An 18,816-nucleotide genomic window follows, 5' to 3' on the forward strand; every position below is an offset into this window, starting at 1 on the left:
GGTGGCGCCATAGAGTCGAGGGGAATGGGTGCGGCTAGAGAAGCTGCCGGATGGGCTGGAGGACTTGGGCGGCGACGGGAGGGAAGAGCGTCCGCCGGAGGTTGGCATGGACGGGCTTGCGGGAGGCGGGGCGGGTGAGATTTAAAGGGCCAGCGCCTCCCCCCCCCCCGCGCTCTCTGTTTCTCTCCCTCCCCGGGGAGGCTCTGTGGATTCAGGCAAATTTGACGGCTGGCGCTGCAGGTTGGCTAGGGAGTAGCCCCATGGATTTAACAGAGGCGGCGTTGTGTCGGGATAAGTGGGCGGTGGGCATGTACAGAATCATAGAACTGTGGCGTCGGAAGGGACCCCGAGGGTCATCTAGTCCAACCCCCTGCAATGCAGGAATCTTTTGGCCACTCATGCTCTAACGACTGAGTTATCCAAAGGGAAGCAGGTTAGACTTTGGAGAGCTTACCTCTGCTTATTTGGGCTTGAATAGAGACCGTGGGTTCCTTTCCTGCTGTGGATCCTCATTAAAACACCCTTGTTATTTATCCCATCACTGCTCAGGTCTGCTGCAAAAGGGCCGCTTCGCTTATTTCGCAGACACTCCTGCTCCAACGGAATTGTCGTCCCTTCTCTTGCATTTCATCTCCCCTTGAGTCCGCGGCTTAACATACCCACCCTAAAAACTACGTGTCTGTATCCCTGTAACAAAGGATTGTACTTTATGCATCTGATGATGGAAGTGACTCTGAGTCCACAAATAAAGATGTATTGCCTTAGACCAGGAGCAGGCAGGCTGCAGACTTGGCATAACTATGTTTTGTTTTGAACTAGAACATCAGGATCTGCCAGCCAGAACAAGGTGAGGAATGATGGCATAGAGGACTCATGCACACTTTGAACCAAGTGCCAGGGTGCCCCTGGGCACATTTCAGTCCTGGAATTTGTTTTCTGACCCAGAACTGGATCACACAGTCCTTTCAAATGCAAATAGTTCCTGATTCCCCATCCCCAAGTTTTCTTCATTTCAGCGATTTATTTCGGAGAAGGGATGGGAGGAGATGTTTTGCTGCTGCTGTCATTAAACTCTTGGGAGTCAGAAATGCCTGTCGATCATCCTGAGATCTACCAGTAAATCTTGACCTACCTTCTCCTCATCCCTGCCTCTTGCCCTGCCAGGGCTAGAGGGCAGCCAGGGCCCCCCAAACCAGCAGAAGGACCGTTGTTGCCCTAACAGTGCTATCATTTTGACTTGGCACAAAGTATCTAAGACGATTAGATGTAGCCTGCAGTTGCATCCAGATGACCTATTTACTGAGCGTTCATCCTGATTTGTTTGCAGAGTTTATGGAGAGGCTAGGCGACATTGGCTGTTCATCGAGCATCGATTCTGATCTGTATGTGAGGACGTTATGCGACGTGTCAGACAATTGTTCTCCCGTACCTTCTGATGAATTTCCTCTTCATTTTTCACAAAAAGTCTGCTCTTTTGGGGGAAGTGGGTTTGTTGTTCAAGACCTCCAAATCCACTTCGATTGGACAACCTGAATTGGTCACTGTGGGATGGAACCCCACCATGCAAATAGCAACAGTTCTGAAGTGCCCTAAGAGTGCCCAGTTTGCATGTCCCACCTCTTCCAGGTTACAGGGGGCCAAACTGAAATCCTGGAGCCAGCACTGGCCTTGGAGATACATGAAGCCATGTGGGAGTGGGGGAGACCAGGGCTTTGGTCTATAGGGCTTATCCTAGCTGCACAGCAGCTGGGAGAACAACATTGTGATCCAGTTATTAAGAGCACAGTCATCTTACTAAGAGCAGGGTGGCACAATGTGTTTGCTTTCACAGTTTGCATGCACAAAGCCCCTACATACAGACACACCCCAGTAGTGTACCATGGACGTAGGCAGAGAGGGTCAGCTGCCTCCAATCAATAAAAATCAGTAAAACACATGGCTAACTGAAGTTCTGCCCCCCACAAAGGCCTGCCCCCCAACAAAAATATTGGCTATGCAGTGGTGATGCCTTAGTGCACATTGATGCGCTTTGATAATGCGCATTAACAGCAAGAATGGCTTGGCTGAATCTCTCCCTCCAGCTTTTCATTTTTCAGTTCTATTAGGCCACAAAGGTAACATTTTGGATGGGTGCCAGGAAACTCATTTCTAAGCTCCTTCCCGAAACATGGTTGGCAGTCAACAAATGTCCCTGCGAACCCAAGAGTCCTGGATGCCACCCTGAGAATCTTGATAATCTACTTCAGTGCTCCTTTCAAACCACCAGCCGTTACAAACAAGCAGTGAAAAATGGATGTACGCAAATATGCTTTTTACATGTTACAAGAAGAGGCCTCGAGTGCCTCTTTGCATCTTTTGATGGCCTATTAGCTTCCGACAAATCAGTTCTATATTGGGTACCACTCCCCTCCCAGAGCAGCCTGGAATCCTGACGTATTGCAGATGCCTCTTCTTTCCCGAAAGATCATCAAGATCTCTAATGGGGCCATTAGGCTGAAGGGCCCCATGTGCACTTAAAGCAGGCCAGATGCAGATGAAAGTCCTTGTCCTAAAGCCCACCAGGGTACCAATTAGATTCAGAGGGCGAACTGTGGACGGAAAATTACAGGATGCTGTGAAAAAGAGGACTTGGGCAGGTGTGTCATTTAATGCATTAAATTGTGCTGGAAAGAAATCTTAAGTAGTAGCTGGGGTGGCATTTGCCTCCCATATTCCCCTGCATCAGTTTTTAGATAGGAAACTGCAACAGGACACAGGAGTGCTTATTTTTGTTCAAATAATCTGTAAAGCAGCCTTCCCAATTCCCAGCCAGGTGGTGCCCTCTATATGGCTTTGAGCTGATGGGATTTGTAGTCCGGAGGACACCTGCAGCTTGGGGAAGCCAGCTTGAAGCATCACAAATGCCAATGACACTGTTGTTGTTGTTGTTAAGCATATACGATGCTTCAAGCAGGCTTCCCCAACATGCCGGTGTCCTCCAAAGGCTTTAGACTACAAATCCCATCAAACCCAACCATACAGAGGACACCACCTGGTCAGGGAAGGCTACTTTACAATATTATAACAAATACTGGCTAGGAGCAGGCTCCCTGAGGTCCCTGGAGATGGAGCAAGGCTCATTTGGGAACAGGGTTGCCCATTTTTTATAATAGGCCCTGTTCCAGGCCTTTAAAAGCAGTCTGAATGTTCAAAGATCAGTCCACCCTCTCCCCTAGCATGAAGCTAACGTAGTGGAGAATTAAAACTTTATTTGTATGTGTCCGACTGCTGCAGAAGGCAGGGTGGATAGGCCTACTGGGGGAGAAGAAGTTGGACGCCCTCGCTGGGAGTTTCAGCTGCTGATTTCTTTAGGGCTTCTGGAGTGAAATTTGGCCAGGAGAGCTGGAGAGTTTGGGTCTGCTGCAGTAGAATCTGTCTTGAAGGGACTGTTCCCATATGAGCCTGCCTGAGCCCGTTATTCAGAAATGAGATGGGTGTGGAGGTGACAAGGGATAGTTTGGGATCTTTTAAGAACATAAACAGAGCCTGCTGCGACATGCCATGTCTGTGGGAAGGCTGCAAGCAGGAGTGGTATTCAGGGTCACACTGCCTCTGAGGGCTTGTCCACATTTTGGTTTGCCCTGTGGTGTTTTCTTCCACTTGTTCTAGACACGGTTCTGAGAGGCTTTTCATTTGTCCCACTGCTTTCCCCCAGAGAAGCCGCCATGAACTGCTGAATCGAAACAAATGCCAGTCTGCAAGAAACCTGACTGACGTTTGTTCCAATTCTGCGGTAAACTGCGGGGTTCCCCTGGGAATGGGGCAGGGCAAACAAAGAACATCTCAGACTTGTGCCTAGAAAGCCCATGGCAAGCGGCAGTGTGGATGAGCCCTGACAGTGGCTGTAGAATATTTTCTGTCATAGGAGCCAACTCCTAGGGGCTTCAGCCCCCACAATAAAATATTTGAGGCCCACAAAGTTGGTGGGCATTCCCGTTCAAATGGTGTGTGTGCACTGTATCATGTGATCAATTATGTGGGGTGGGCCTTACCTGGGGCCCCACAATATTATACAGTCATACCTCTGGTTACAGACGCTTTAGGTTGCGTTTTTTGGGGTTACGGACCCGCCGAAACCCAGAAGTACCAGAACGAGTTACCTCCGGGTTTCGGCGGTCGCACATGCGCAGAAGTGCTAAATCGTGCTTTGTTCATGTGCAGAAGTGCCAAATCGCAACCTGCGTGTGCGTAGACGTGGTGCTGCAGGTTGCGAACATGCCTCCTGCACAGATCATGTTCGCAACCTGCGCATCCACTGTATTCAAGTTTGCACCCCTGTTTTCTGTGGTAGCGCCTCATCTCTTGAATTGCCTCACCAGAACAATTCACCCTGTGCCAGTGCTAATAACATTTGGGCCTAAGCTCCAAACTTTGCTTCCCTCCACCCCAGGATTTAATGTTAGATTGACTGAAGCTCGCCCAGCAATCTCTATTTAATTGTGATATTTTATAGCAATCGATTTTAATGCCTCGTTTTGGAAGCCAACCTTACAACACAATGTGGGGTGAACGTGTTTTAAATAAAATCCAGTAATAATGAACACACACCAACCCTCCAGAGTTGGGCTCCCTGGAGCTAGATCTCTGGATTTCTCTCAAAGATGGGACTGTTTAGAAAAGCGCTGCAGCGGGAATAGTGTACACAGGTGAAGTGGCTGTAATATCTATGAGTTCTCTGAGAGGGCAGCAAGATTAGAGAAGAGGCAGCAGGGCACAGAGTTCTCTGGCCTCAAAAACAGGAAGGCCTCTTGGCAGGTGTCTACTTCTTGCATGGTTGACCACCCTCCTCCAATTCACTTTGAGGAGTCAATTAGCTCTAATTACCCCCCACCCCAATGTTCCATCAATTTTCTGACAAAGGATGTGAATAAATTGCGCATTAAAAGAGATTAGTACATCTCTCTCTCTCTGTTCCCCATTCAGCTGGGTTTCTGGGGGCCATTACGGTCAATTACACATACGTTCCCGCCGACCCGTGTCTTTTGTCTATGGAGTAATGACGCAACCCAACCTGTGCCGTCCCCCTCTATAAATCCTGGGTCCCCTACTTTGTGGGGAATCAGACATCCAGCGGCTCCTGACAGGTTTCAAGGTATGAATTCCTTAAAATCTATGATGGAGGTTTGGGATTTAGGGTGTTGGTTTGGGGGTTGTGGGGTAGGACACCGGCTGACAGACTGTTAAGAGAGTTTAAATGGAGCAAGCTTGTTTTCTGCTGCTTCAAGAGGGTGGGACTCAGACAGATGGATTCAACTATAAGAAAGGAGATTCCGACTGAACCTTCCTGACAGTAAGAGCGTTTTGACAGTGAGGGACAGTCTCCCTCAGAAGGTGCTGGACTCTCCTGCATTGCAGGACTAGATGACCTAACTCTCCAGTCCCATGAAATGGGGCACAGCAGGGGTGTCACTGTTTTTTGCTCCAACGGGGTAGGCAGAAATTCAACAGGTTCAGTTTTTTGTGGCCTAAAGCAGTGACAGAAATGTCTCCACCTGTTGAATTTATGGTTGTTATGCAGGTGTTAAGAGGAACAGGAGCCCTGTCAGGGAAGATATGGCACGCATGCACCACATTTCATGTGCCTGCATCTTAAAAGCATTGTGAAGTCGTCGCTGTTTGAGAGGGTTGCGGGTTATTAGGGGCTAGAGGTCACGATGCGGCTGGGCTGTGAGCTGAAGAGAAGAGGCCTGCAGCTCAGTTATCTTTTGGGCAGGTACCATCCAGCGCAGTGCCAGAGCGCAGGCAGACCATGGGGTGCTGCCTTATCCTGAGACCAGCCTCTTTGGGCCTCTGGCTTTGTGCAAATACTCTGACTTGCATCTGACCCTTCAAATGGCCGTGCTTGTGGAGGGATTGAATCTGGGAACATGGCATACAAAGCATCTCCTCTGGCAATGGCTATTGGCAGTCTTGCTATGTGGATTTGCTGAGAGCATCATTCAGTGGGTGGGGTTGGAAAGAAGATGAGGAGTGTGTGTTTGTTTGTGTTACCAGACAGCGCTCTTTTTCAAAGGCTTGAAATTACACTCACGATGCACCCTTGGTGCGCACTTGTATCCCGCCACAGACCATAGCCACTGTGTGACTATGGTCTGTGGTCAAACAGGTTTTGAAGACTTCTTAGTGCTTAAAACCCCCCCCCCTGCAAAACTGGCAACAGGCAGACAAAAATTGATTACACACCACCCAGGGAACCAGTGTTAAATATTTATCGTTCCTCTTGGGGAGCTCTCAAGAAATAATGTCTATCATAATCCTGGTATTCTGGGTGGCTCTGTGGTCTAAACCACTGAGCCTCTTGGGCTTGTCGATCAGGTCGGCGGTTCGAATCCCCGTAACGGGGTGAGCTCCTGTTGCTCTGTCCCAGCTCCTGCCAACCTAGCAGTTTGAAAGCACATCAAAGTGCAAGTAGATAAATAGGTACTGCTGCTGCAGGAAGGTAAACGGCATTTCCATGCACTTTGGTTTCTGTCACGGTGTCCCGTTGCGCCAGAAGCTGTTTAGTCATGTTGGCCACATGACCTGGCCTGTGGACAAACGCCAGCTCCCTCTGCCTGAAAGCGAGATGAGCACCACAACCCCATAGTCTCCTTTGGCTGGACTTAACTGTCCAGGCGTCCTTTACTTATTCTGGATTGGGAGTGTGATTTAGTGGGGGAAACAGAGTCAGGCTGGAAACCAGATTTCCTTCCTTGATTTCTTTCTTCCCCACAGATGATGTGGCGCTCTCAATCTGTGCTCTGTGCTTCTCTGCTCCTCTGTGGGCTACTCAGTGAATGCTGTGGAACCGTTCTGGTGGTGAGTTACACTGTCCCCCCACCCCATCAACCCTACTTGATAGAGAGCTGTCACTGGCCTCCCTCCGTCCCTCCTGATCGCCTGCATGGGCTGGGCTGGTCCTCACATGCAGCAGAAATGAAGAGGCAGGATGGAACTGCTTCGGTTCAGACTGTTGCAGGTGGCACAGTTTGTTTTTAATGTATATAGGCTTAATTTCAAAACCGGCTTTTAAGCAGCTTACTAAGCAGGTTCTGCATACATATGCATTTAAAACACCACTCAAAAAAGCTTGGGAACTGTAGTTTGTGAATGGTGTTGTGAACTGGAGTGCTGCAAGGGGTAAACCACAGTTCCTGGGATTCTTGGTGGGGTGGGAGGAAAATGTATGGTCCATATAAAGCCCCCGTTTTGATTACTCCAACACTTAAAAAACAAACAAACGAAAAATCCTTGCAGATAAAAAGCAAGTACATCAGGGATAAAGACTCTTCCCCAACTATTTCCCAGCTATTTGTGTGAGAGAGAGAAAATGAGAGAGAGAGTATGTGTAGAAACCTCTGACTTTTGTGAGGCTGAAGTTTAGGTCACATCTGCACATGGGCGTAGCCAAGGGGGGGAGGGACAGTTGCCCCCCTGAATCAATAAAAATCAATAAAGGTACATAGCACACTGAGGTTCTGCCCCCTCGCCAATCCTGGCTATGCCCATGCATCTGCACCATATATTTAAAGCACTATTAAATTATGTGAATGGTCTTCGCTTCCCCTAAAAAATCTTGGGAGCTGTAGTGCTCAGAGTTGTTAGGGAACCCTTTCCCCCTACTCACAGAGATACAGTTCCCAGAGTTCTTCAGGAAGAGGGATTGACTGTGAAACCACTCTGGCAACTGCAGTTCTGTGAGGGGAAGAGGGATCTCATTACACTTTCAGCACCCTGAATAAATGACCAGTCCCAAGATTCTTTAGCAGAGGCCATGGCCCACTAAAATGGCATAATCGTGCTTTAAAAGTAAGGTGCAAATGTGAGCCTGTCGTGCAAGGGTGACAGTTACATCCTTTCCTCTGCCCAGTTTGACCTCTGACCCCACCCACCTTTGTCTCTGGCCCTGCCCACCTCTAGCCCCACCCACTTTTGTCTCTGACCCCACCCACTTTTGCCCCTGGCTCTGCCCACCTCTAGCCCCACCCACTTTTGTCTCTGGTGTAAGCCACTACAGTGGTACCTCAGTTTACGAACTTAATCCATTCTGGAAGTCCATTCTTAAACTGCAACCGTTCTTAAACCGAGGTGTGCTTTCCCTAATGGGGCCTTCCACCGTTCGGCTTCCGTTCTTAGACAAGGTAAAGTTCGCAAACCTGGACACTACTTCCACTTTTGCGGAGTTCGTAAACCAAATAGTTCGTAAACAGGGCTGTTCTTAAACCGAGGCACCACTGTAATGGCATGTATCCCTCCATCCACAGAAGGTTTCTCTGATGGACATAATGCCCATCCCCATAGCAAATGTCACCCTCTGACTCACTGCTGGCAAGCCTAGTTTCAGGGTACTTTCCCTCTTGTTGCATGTGCAGCCCAAGGACAAACGCGGCTGGACCCTGAACAGCGCTGGATACCTCTTGGGACATCGTAAGTCAAGTCAGGATTTACTTGGCATGAGAAAGATACGGCCACAGACCCTCCAAGTGTCCCTAACTTCCAGGGACGTCCCTGATTTAGAGAAGTCGTCCCGGTTTCTGATTTGATCCTGGAATGTCCCGCTTTTCCTTAGGATGTCCCTATTTTCATTGGAGAAATGTTGGAGGGTCTGGAGTTATATGACCCTCCCCAAGCCATCTTAAGGCAATCCTGTATAGGGGAAATTTTAAAAATGTTTACTGATGTTTTTATATAAGTCGGAAGCTGCCCAGAGTGGCTGGGGCAACCCAGTAAGATATGTGGAGTATGAAATTATCATTATGGAATGGGACGTCCCTATTTTCATCAGAGAAATGTTGGAGGGTATGTGGCCAAAGGGCAAGGAGAAGAATGAAATGATACTGGAAGCTGAAGTTACCCTCCCCTGGGGGTTAAATCCCATTGAACTCCATGGTACCTACTTCTGAGTAGAAGTGCCTAAGATTGCACTATAAGGTATCTGCCACTGTGTGTGGAAGCAGGTCCGGGAGTTGTGTGTGTGTGTGTGTGTATAGTAATTTTATGTTGTGAACTGCCCTGAGATCCTCTGGTATAGGGCAGTATACAAATTTAATAAATAAATAGTTAATAATAATTAAGAACAAAATAAGAGGCCTGCTGGATCAGGCCAATGGCCCATCTAGTCCAGCATCCTTCCCAGTGGCCAACCAGGGAAGTCCGTAAGCAGGACCCGAGTGCGAGAGCAGCTCCCCCCAATTATGATTCCCAGCACCTGATGCTCAGAGGATGCAGGCCACCTCTGATCGTGGAAGCCAAGCAGAAGGCCTGCGATAGCCACCAGTGCTTGCGGAATACGCACCCCTATCGTCCATGCCTCTGTCCTCTCTGCTCAAATAAACCTTTGCTGGTTTATTCCCCCGGCGCTTCAGAAAACCTGCAAATCCTGTTGGATTAGAGATGGCATAACGATGCCTTTAGCATAACCACTTCCAGCTCTCAAGGGAAACATTTCTGCTGTTAGGGATGCCACCTTCCAGGCCTGGCATGAGCGTGCAGCACCCATGGGCAGCTGCTGGAATGCCAGTGCAGATGCCTCTCCTGGGAAGGGCTGTAGCTCAGAGGGAGAGCATCTGCTTGGGATGCAGAACGTCCCGGGTTCGATCCCCAGCGTCTCCAAGTAAGGCAGGGAGAGATTGAAACTCTGGAGAGCTGCTGTCAGCCGCTTCAGGCAGCACTGAGGCAGATGGGCCAATGGTCTGGTTTTGTAGGGGTGAGGGGAGGAATAAGTTGGTTTTTTAATGCAAAGCTGCTTATTTCGCACTTTCTGAAATACTGTATTTTTTGCTCTTTAAGACTCCCTTTTCCCCTCCTAAAAAGTAAGGGGAAATGTGTGTGCATCTTATGGAGCGAATGCAGGCTGCGCAGCTATTCCAGAAGCCAGAACAGCAAGAGGGATTGCTGCTTTCACTGCACAGCGATCGTTCTTGCTGTTCTGGCTTCTGAGATTCAGAATATTTTTTTTCTTGTTTTCCTCCTCCAAAAACTAGGTGCGTCTTATGGTCTGGTGCGTCTTATAGAGCGAAAAATACGGTAATCTTTGAACCGAAACACAGCTATTTCTCGAAATACGCACTTCTCCAAATTGCAGGATGCGTCTCTCCAACCCAAGTACTGTTATTATGGGATGGGAAAGTGTGCCTAAAAATGTGTGTGTCAGTAAAAACTAATGTATAAAAGGCATTATGTCTTGCAGAAATGTGTATATCGGGCAAATTTGCATATAAAAAATGTGCATTTGAGGCAATACTTGCACCGATACGCTGGCAACTTTCCATGGGGCTCAAAAGAAATTGAGAACTAGGCAAAATGAATGAATGAATGAATGTGTAGAACTGAGAAAAATGAGAAACAGAGGGAAGTCAAAATCATGGACAGCTTTGTCCATTCATATTGACTAGCTCTAAGGCAACTTCCTTAGGGTGCTGCTGCAGCCATCTCCTGCCTGCAGCTTCTGTCTGGCCACTGTGAGAACAGGATGCTGGACTAGAAAGGCCCTTGGTCTGATCCAGCCAGGCCTCTTCTTAGGCAGCTGCCCAATGGGTCATTCCACATCAAATCAATGCAAAAAACAAGGGTTTTGTCATCCACCATCTCGGATTTTGATGAAACTTGGTGTACACCCTTCCCTTATGGTTGAAAGAAACCGCCTTAATTTTTTTCCCTCTATCTCAAACGGTTTAAATTTTATAGCACTTCAAACTTTCGTGAAATTTGTGTTTCTGTCCCCCTTTTGATCCTTGGGCTTGTGTACATTTTATTTTTTCCCTCCATAACCAATGATCAGATCTCTTTGAAATTTTACACAGAGCTCAATAACATGATGAGGATTCGAGGAAAAAAATACACCAGCATTCAAAAGATTTTATAAATGCCTTAAAAAATGTATAAATGTAGTTTTTTTGGGTGGAAAAACTAGGTTTAGAAAACCTACATTTTCAGTGTGTGGGCATGATGGAATCAAAAGTTTTTGATGGTGAAAATTGTTGCAAATACATGGTCTTTCTCAACAAAGAATAAAATGTATGGGTCTTTTGTGTACACAAGGCCGAGGATCTCAAGAGGGGCAGAAACGCAGATTTCACGAAACTTTGAAGTGCTATAAAATTAAAACCATTTGAGATGGGGGGGGATTAAGGGGGTTTCTTTCAACCATAAGGGAAGGGTGTACACCAAGTTTCATCAAAATCCAAGACGGTGGGTGACATGACCGTGTTGACCTGACGTGGAATGACCCCAATGCTGGTTGTTTGCAACACTGCTGCCATCTGCCACTGGTCTTCACCCCCCCCCCCCGGAGTGGGCCCACCAGAAGATGCACACCTGAAGGCCTCCCCAGACCTGGAGCTGGACCAGCCATCTTCTTGTTAGGGTAAAACAGGCAGGGTGTCCAGGGGCTGCATGTTAAGAGTAACTCAGTGCTATTGATGTACAAGGCTCTCAAAGAGTTGAAGAATAAAACTGGACAGGTATCTGCCCCAAGGAGCTTGCAATAAGCCTTTGGAGGAAAACAAGGAGGGAGGGAAAATGCTTCCTATTCGTCATCCTTATCATCATAAATTCGATCTCCTTGCTCTTTAAATTAGTTTTCTGTAGTGTAATCCAGACAGACAGGCATGCAAGTTACCGTATTTTTCGCTTTATAAGATGCACCAGACCACAAGGCGCACCTAATTTTTGGAGGAGGAAAACAAGAAAAAAAATATTCTGAATCTCAGAAGCCAGAACAACAAGAGGGATCGCTGCACAGTGAAAGCAGAAATCCCTCTTGCTGTTCTGGCTTCTGGAATAGCTGCGCAGCCTGCATTAGCTCCATAAGACGCATACACATTTCCCCTTACTTTTTAGGAGGGAAAAAGGGAGTCTTATAGAGCAAAAAATACGGTAAGTCTGCACAAGTTGCTAGTCCTCAGAGATTGCTACTGGTCCACATAACCTCCCAGATCCATGTTAGTCCGTTTATAGACCGTTGATGGTGTAAGAGGAAAGAACAAGTTATGTTCCAATGTATGAAGAGGTCCTGCCTGGTAGCTAAAGGGTGATTCTTATGTGCCACTAGCCAAAAGGCTGTTCACAAACCTGATGTAATCTGTATTTTTCCCCCTATGTAACCTGCAGCACTTCTCCCCTTGCACTCTCCTCTCCCCAAAGCAGATGCTCACCAGACACTGTCCAACAAAGGGAGCCTGGCGCATAAGCGAGATGCTATGGAGGACTTGTATTCCGTAGGGCAGGATTCCTTGGGTGAGCACCCTTTCACTGACTTCTCCGCCCTCTCCCCGCATGCTCCATTATGCTTGCTCCTTTTGCCTTATGGGGTATTCAAGAGCCTGTATAGAGTCCTTAGGTGGGTTCCCTAAGGAACCCTAAGGAAAAGAACAGAGGCCAACCAGAGAATATTGAGAAGGAAAGCAGCTAGTAAGCCTGATCTTTATTAAACTGTTGCAACAGGGTCCTCCACGCAGGGTGGAAGGAGAGGAACCCAGAACAATGGTATGCAAGCCCTTTTGAACTTTTGAAATTGCCCACCCTGTAGTTCGAGGACCCCCCTCCCCCCCCAAAAAAACACCATACATACATTACTGAAGGGGGCGAACTCCAGCAGAAATCCTGTCTGGCAGGATACTGATAATGGTCATTGACTGTTTTACCTGGGCAGCCTGGCCATTCCTTTTGAGATGCTAAATACTTAGTTCCTAAATTCAGGTCACAGGCTCACCCTATTCATATACAAACAGTGGCGTAGCGTGGGGGGTGCAGGGGGGGCCGGCCGCACCGGGCGCAACAACTGGGGGGGGGGGCGCTCGCACTCGCAGCTCTCTGCCCCTACCTGGCTCACTCACTCTCTCTCACTGCAGTGCTGGCTGTGCGAATCCGATCCGAGCCGCCGGGTCGCCGCCCACTGTGGAGGGGAGGGTGCCAGGCGTGCGGTGCGGTGCGGAGAGAGAGCGAGAGACTATCTGGGGGAGGGACAGTGCAGCGGGGGGGGGGGGCGCAAATTACTTGCCTTGCCCCGGGTGCTGACAACCCACGCTACGCCACTGTATACAAATATGCCCTTAAGACAGGATTTGTGAGTAAAGATGCAATGGGGAGAATATTTGAGGTTATTGGAAGAGTCAAAATGGCTTCAGGATAGTTCTCCTGTACTATTTCAGGCACATGGTTTATATTAAGGTTACCAGACATCCCCGTTTCCCGGGGACAGTCCTCAGATTTACAAATCAGTCCCCATACAAAATCCATTGAAGTTGAAAAGTGTCCCTGGATTCATTGAAAATTATCTGATAACCTTAGTTTATATACTTATGTATGTGTTTGCCTTGTAAATTTATGAACATTTATTTTTTATATATAAGACCTTAGAATTCCTATAACACTTGCCTGTCCCCGTCAACTCCATTTCATCTGTCTTTCAGCACATGCTCTGCGCTCCTTAGATGATGGCACCTTCCAAACCCTGATGGATTTTCTAACCTACCTGAAACCCCAAGGTATGGACAGATGCTGCGTTCTCTGGGAGAAGAGGGGCATTTTTTTTAGGGAGTTGGGAAACGTGGTTCTGAATCTTCTCTGCTTTGGAACAAGGAATGTTGGGAGCTCTGTGTGGAGCAGGGCAGGGTAGGGCTGGGAACCTGGAAAATCAAATCTCTTCTCTGTTGTCTTTTACAGATCAAAGAGCTGTTTCTCGCCTGCCCCTCTTGCTGTCGGAGGAAGAGTCCTTGCGGCAGTAGTGGCCTGGCCTCCAGCCTGCGCCCTTTCGGAGTTGCTTGCTGCTGCCACTACCCCTCAGACCCCTCCCCATCGCCCACACATACAGGATTCTGCTTTCAGAGCTAAGCGCGCCCCCCTTTTGAGAGAATTCCCCCTCCCTTTGACTAAGCTGCCCCAGAGATATAGGCTACAAACACGCCATACAGTTAAAGCACATGACTTATCCCAAAGAATTCTGGGAACTGTAGTTTACCCACCACACAGTCACCATTCTCAGCATCTGCTTCTCGGCAGTGGCGCCCTCCCTGTGGGACACCCTCCCATCAGATGTCAAGGAGATAAAGAACTGCACAACTTTTAGAAGACAACCGAAGGCAGCCCTGTATCGGGAAGATTTTAATGTTTGACATTTTATTATTTTTTATATTTTGCTGGAAGCTGCCCAGATGGGTGGGGAATAACAACAGCAGCAGCAGCAACAACAACAACTATTATTATATTCAACAAACTACAGTTCCCAGGATTCTTTGGGTGAGGGAAGTCACATGCTTCCAATGTGCTTTAAATATATGGTGTGTGCAGAGCTATGCACTCAAATTAGCTCAGCCTCCGCCATCACCATTACACCTTTACACATTCCTTTCTAGAGACACACACACACGTATATACACACACAATCCCATATGCATCATTTGTAATGTGTGAGTTTGTATAGGAAGAAACATTGGAGTGTAGATGAACACATGTCCACATGTGCAAGGAGCACTCCTTTGGCACCGGCCCAGTGTCACACCCTTGCCTTGCTCGTGAACCTTAGTAGGAATAGCCATAACTCTGTGGTAGAAGACACGCTCTGCACGGAGAACACACAAATTTAACCTTCATCTCTCAGCCTAATTGTTGTTGGGTAGCATACAGTGGACGAGAAAACTAGAGATGGGGAGAAAGAGAGAGCTCTGCTTGCTGTTGTGATCAGTTGAATTCTATATATTTATATCTATATCTATATCATCTATATCTATATCTATATCTATATCTATATCTATATCTATATCTATAACTAATCTATATCTATATCTATATCTATATCTACATGGGGCTCCTGCACCTTTGTGTAGAAGCTCCCTCTTCTGAAATCCCCTCTGCTACACATAACACTTAAAGGGGCAGGAGCCCTGTCCTCTTTTTCACATCAGCACTGTACTGCTATCTTTCACCCTAACCAACTTTCCTATCCCTGGAATGGAGCCCCTGAGAATTTTTAGTCTTTCAATGTTATTTTGTTTAAAATGGACCCCCCACAGCACTGCAGTAGATGAAACAACTGTGCACACCTACTTTCTACCCCTAGCTGCTCCCTCATCCCTGCTGCTACGTTTTCACTCTGAACAAACTTATTCACCCTGCTTTGAGAATGGAGAGATCAGAATGTGGGGCTGTGGTTATGAACAGGAGACCTGGGAACAGGGGAGAAGAGGCCCTGTAAATGAACTGATTGAATAAACATTTCTCTTCTGAATTTGCTCGTCTCTCTAGCGTCGATGTCTTTGATCAGCACAGGTCCAGGGGAGATGGGGCTTAGAATCTACAGAGAGAGGCGCTCCCAGGCTGTCTCCATTTTGGGGGTGGGATTCAGTCACAGCCCAGTCAAAAGTTAAGCCAATTTGGGGGAATAGGAGCTATTGACAAAAACAGGATCTGCACAGGAGTGTCAGACCTAATGATCTCCATGGCTCGCTCCTGCCAGAACAGGATTTTCGTTACTGGGCCTTTAACAGCAGCCTGACATGCTAAACTAGAGGGAAAGGGATGAGCTCTGCTGTAAGGACATCTGCTTTGCATGCAGAAGGGCCCAACTCTCATTCCTAGCACTTCTAGGCAGGGCTGGGAGAGATCCCTATCTGAAACCTGGAGAGCCATTGCCAGTCAGCCAGCTAAATGAACCGGCGGTCTGACTTGGCGTAACACAGCTTTCTCTATCCCTAAAAAAAGAACGGAGGCGACGCCTTTTCGTGGGAAGGAGCGAAACAGGATCCCCTGCTAATGTGCCGCAGATCGAATGGCTGCAAAGGGGGCAGCTGCAGTTGTGGGTTCGTGAGAAGGCTAAGAGCTCGGATAGATCTGACCAAAGGTTTATCTAGTCTGGCAGCCTGTCTTGTGTGCATCAAGAAACCAGGTGCCCAAAGCAGTAGAGGAAATAGTCCTACTCTGCTGTTCTTCCACAGGTTCTGAGTAGCTTATTGCTTCTGAGTCTGTCTGTGTTGGGCTGGATACTGCCTTTTCTTAATCTTTAACAACCCATAATGCAGGTATAGGGACGCGGGTGGCGCTGTGGGTTAAAGCCTCAGCACCTAGGACTTGCCAATCGAAAGGTCGGCGGTTCGAAGCCCCGCGGCAGGGTGCGCTCCCGTCGTTCGGTCCCAGCGCCTGCCAACCTAGCACCCCCGGGTGCAAGTAGATAAATAGGGACCGCTTACCAGCGGGAAGGTAAATGGCGTTCCGTGTGCTGTGCTGGCTCGCCAGATGCAGTTTGTCACACTGGCCACGTGACCCGGAAGTGTCTTCGGACAGCGCTGGCCCCCGGCCTCTTTGAGTGAGATGGGCGCGCAACCCTAGAGTCTGTCAAGACTGGCCCATACGGGCAGGGGTACCTTTACCTTTACCTTTAATGCAGGTAGCTGTTAGATGGGCTCCGCTGCCACCATCCCTGCCCTTTCGTGATGCTGGCGGCTGGAGCTGTTGGTCTGCAGGGTGCCAGAGAGCACAATTTTGCCCTCCGTAATACTTTTGCTCTCAGCGCTTCGTATCATAGCTAGCTGAAACCATAGGGAGGGGGCTCATTAGGGGATTTGGCACAAGAGGTTGCCAGTAAACTAATGCCCAGCTCTGTCCCCTGAAACATCTGAATTGGGAGAGGCTGTGCAAGCCCTAAACGGGTACCTGAATGCAGGCTAGTTAACTGGAGCTGAAGGCAATCTACATGGTTCCTCTTCCTCCTCATTTTATCCTCACAACTACTCCATGTGGTAGGTTAGGCTGAGAGTGAGTCACTGGCTGGCCTGAGGTGATTCAGGGAGCGCCGTGGATGTGAGGATTTGAACCCTGGTCTCCCAGGTCTTAGCCCAATGCTCTAACCATTGCACCACACTGCCCCATACATAGGACTACCCTTCTGCCTGGCTTGGAAGCTGCAGCTAGTATAAAATTTAGCAACTAGGGTGCTCAGGCGGACACCCAGCTTTACACACATCACAGTGGCATTGAAAACTCTGCACACTACTGAGCCAAGTTCAGTGTTTTGCTGCCCTAAAAAACTTGGGAACAGGATACCTAATACCAGAACACACCGATTTTTAATATATTGAGGAGATCCTGCTGGACAGTCCGCAACCTGTGGATTTTCACTTGTTGATAATGGAGAAGTGGGCCTTCTTGGGCCTTTTAGATTCCCTCCCTCATGCAGTACATTTCCCCCCTAAAAATAATGTTTAGGGGTACTCTCATTTTCCTATTCATTTTGAAATATGGACCCCCTCAATGAGGCCAAACTTAGATTCACAAAATGTTTAGGGGTATGCGTTCCCCTGCGTCTCCCCAGAAAAAAAGCACTGCCCTTATATAATTCATGAAGTGGACACAGAAAATCATAAAAGTGTGGACTTTTTAATTTTTAGTTTACCATTTTACACATTGCTCTGTTTCATATAGTTTTGTTGTTTTTACTTAGCTTTTAGGAAATTCTGTTGAATACAACTGTTTGCACTTTTGGTATACGTAAAAATATTAGGAGGGATAATTTTTAAAATAACTAACTTGCGAACCCTTTCCCTGGAGAAACCTTGTTGTGCTGTTCATTCCCGCCCCCAACAGAGGAAATACAAAACAAGACAAACTAAATCTCATATTTTATTAGAACAGGGAAAATAAAACAGCCAAGTGGAGAGTGCGAGATACAAGCACAGAGGCCTTCCTAAACTTCTCTGTATCCTTCCAATTTCAGTACAGATGTTGCTGAAGTGAACATAAGTGGAGAGAGTGTGAAACAGATGTTCAGCAAAGGGCAGAGGCAACCCTCTCGGTGACCTTCCTGTGACTTCTCTTCTCCCATAACTGGCCAACTGGCAACGCAAAGTGACCATCTTTTCTAGGAAACCAAGCACAACTGCTGTCTCAAACAGCCTTTAGTGAGGCTCATGCAGTAATAAATCCACCTGCTACGCGGTCTCAAGACAGACTTGCTATTTGTTGCTCACAGGACAGGACGAGACCAAAGTGGGTGGAATTTGCAGGGAAGCAGATTTTGGCAGAACATTAGACCCTTCTCAACTGAAAAATGTGTTTTGTATGTGGGGTGGTCTGCCTTAGGAGTTAGTGGGCTCTCCTAAACTGCAAGTGTTTTAAGAAGAGGCTGGATGGCTGTCAGCCAGGAATGGCGTAGTTCAGAGATGGGGAACCTTTGACTGCCGCTCCCATCATCCCTGTCTCTTGGTTGCATTGACTCCAGCTGATGGAAGATGGAGTCTATCAGAATCTCTGGAGGGTCAGAGTTTCCCCTTTCCTGCTGTAGTTGCAAGTTTCATGCCCTGAGCAAGGGTGGACGAGACGACCTCTAAGGACCCATCCAGCTCTAAATTATCTTATTCAACCCGATTCTCTTTTTCTTCAAGGGTTTTTACTGCAACAGACCTTCTACATTTCACTACCTAAGGGCTGAAGGAGAAAATCCATTATTGGTTCCCCAAGTGTTTCCCCCTGCTTCACTTTAAATCAGCTATGTTATGGAGGCAAGGCTTAATCATTTCCAATGAACCATTTCCCCAATCTAAATTAAACGCACCTGCTGCTATTAGACCTGCAAATGTGGGGCAGGCAGGGAAGATGCAGGTACCTGCATTTTCACCCACTGTGGACCTAATAGCAGCTCAAAGAGGAGGCATTTAGAGGGGGAAATGACACAACCCCACTGTGTGGGGTTATTAAGCCAGTTATGTGAGCACAGCCATAGTCTACCCAGCACACACAGCTTTGTACAAACAAATGAGGATGAATGTTGAATAAATATATCATCCGGAGGAGCCTAGCAGTGATTAT

General features: G+C 47.8%; 1 protein-coding gene across 6 annotated transcripts; it reads left to right on the forward strand.

The window, feature by feature from the left end:
- Positions 1 to 75: 75 nt before the first annotated feature.
- On the forward strand, positions 76 to 14,765 carry LOC310663550 (galanin peptides-like). 6 transcript variants are annotated; one of them, XM_083411520.1, is made up of 7 exons: positions 76 to 134; positions 4,963 to 5,131; positions 6,754 to 6,837; positions 8,391 to 8,445; positions 12,130 to 12,255; positions 13,431 to 13,505; positions 13,684 to 14,714. In XM_083411520.1, exons 3-7 carry the CDS (start codon positions 6,754 to 6,756, stop codon positions 13,743 to 13,745), a joined length of 402 nt encoding a protein of 133 aa, XP_083267646.1. In that variant the 5' UTR covers positions 76 to 134; positions 4,963 to 5,131; the 3' UTR covers positions 13,746 to 14,714. The 6 variants fall into 6 exon arrangements, with proteins under 6 accessions (XP_083267646.1, XP_083267644.1, XP_083267645.1 ...); XM_083411518.1 differs by lacking the exon at positions 76 to 134 and adding an exon at positions 165 to 847; XM_083411519.1 differs by lacking the exon at positions 76 to 134 and adding an exon at positions 165 to 433.
- Positions 14,766 to 18,816: the final 4,051 nt, after the last annotated feature.

The sequence above is a fragment of the Podarcis tiliguerta genome (genome assembly GCF_965153285.1).
Source record: "Podarcis tiliguerta genome assembly, chromosome: 13".
NCBI lineage: Eukaryota > Metazoa > Chordata > Lepidosauria > Squamata > Lacertidae > Podarcis > Podarcis tiliguerta.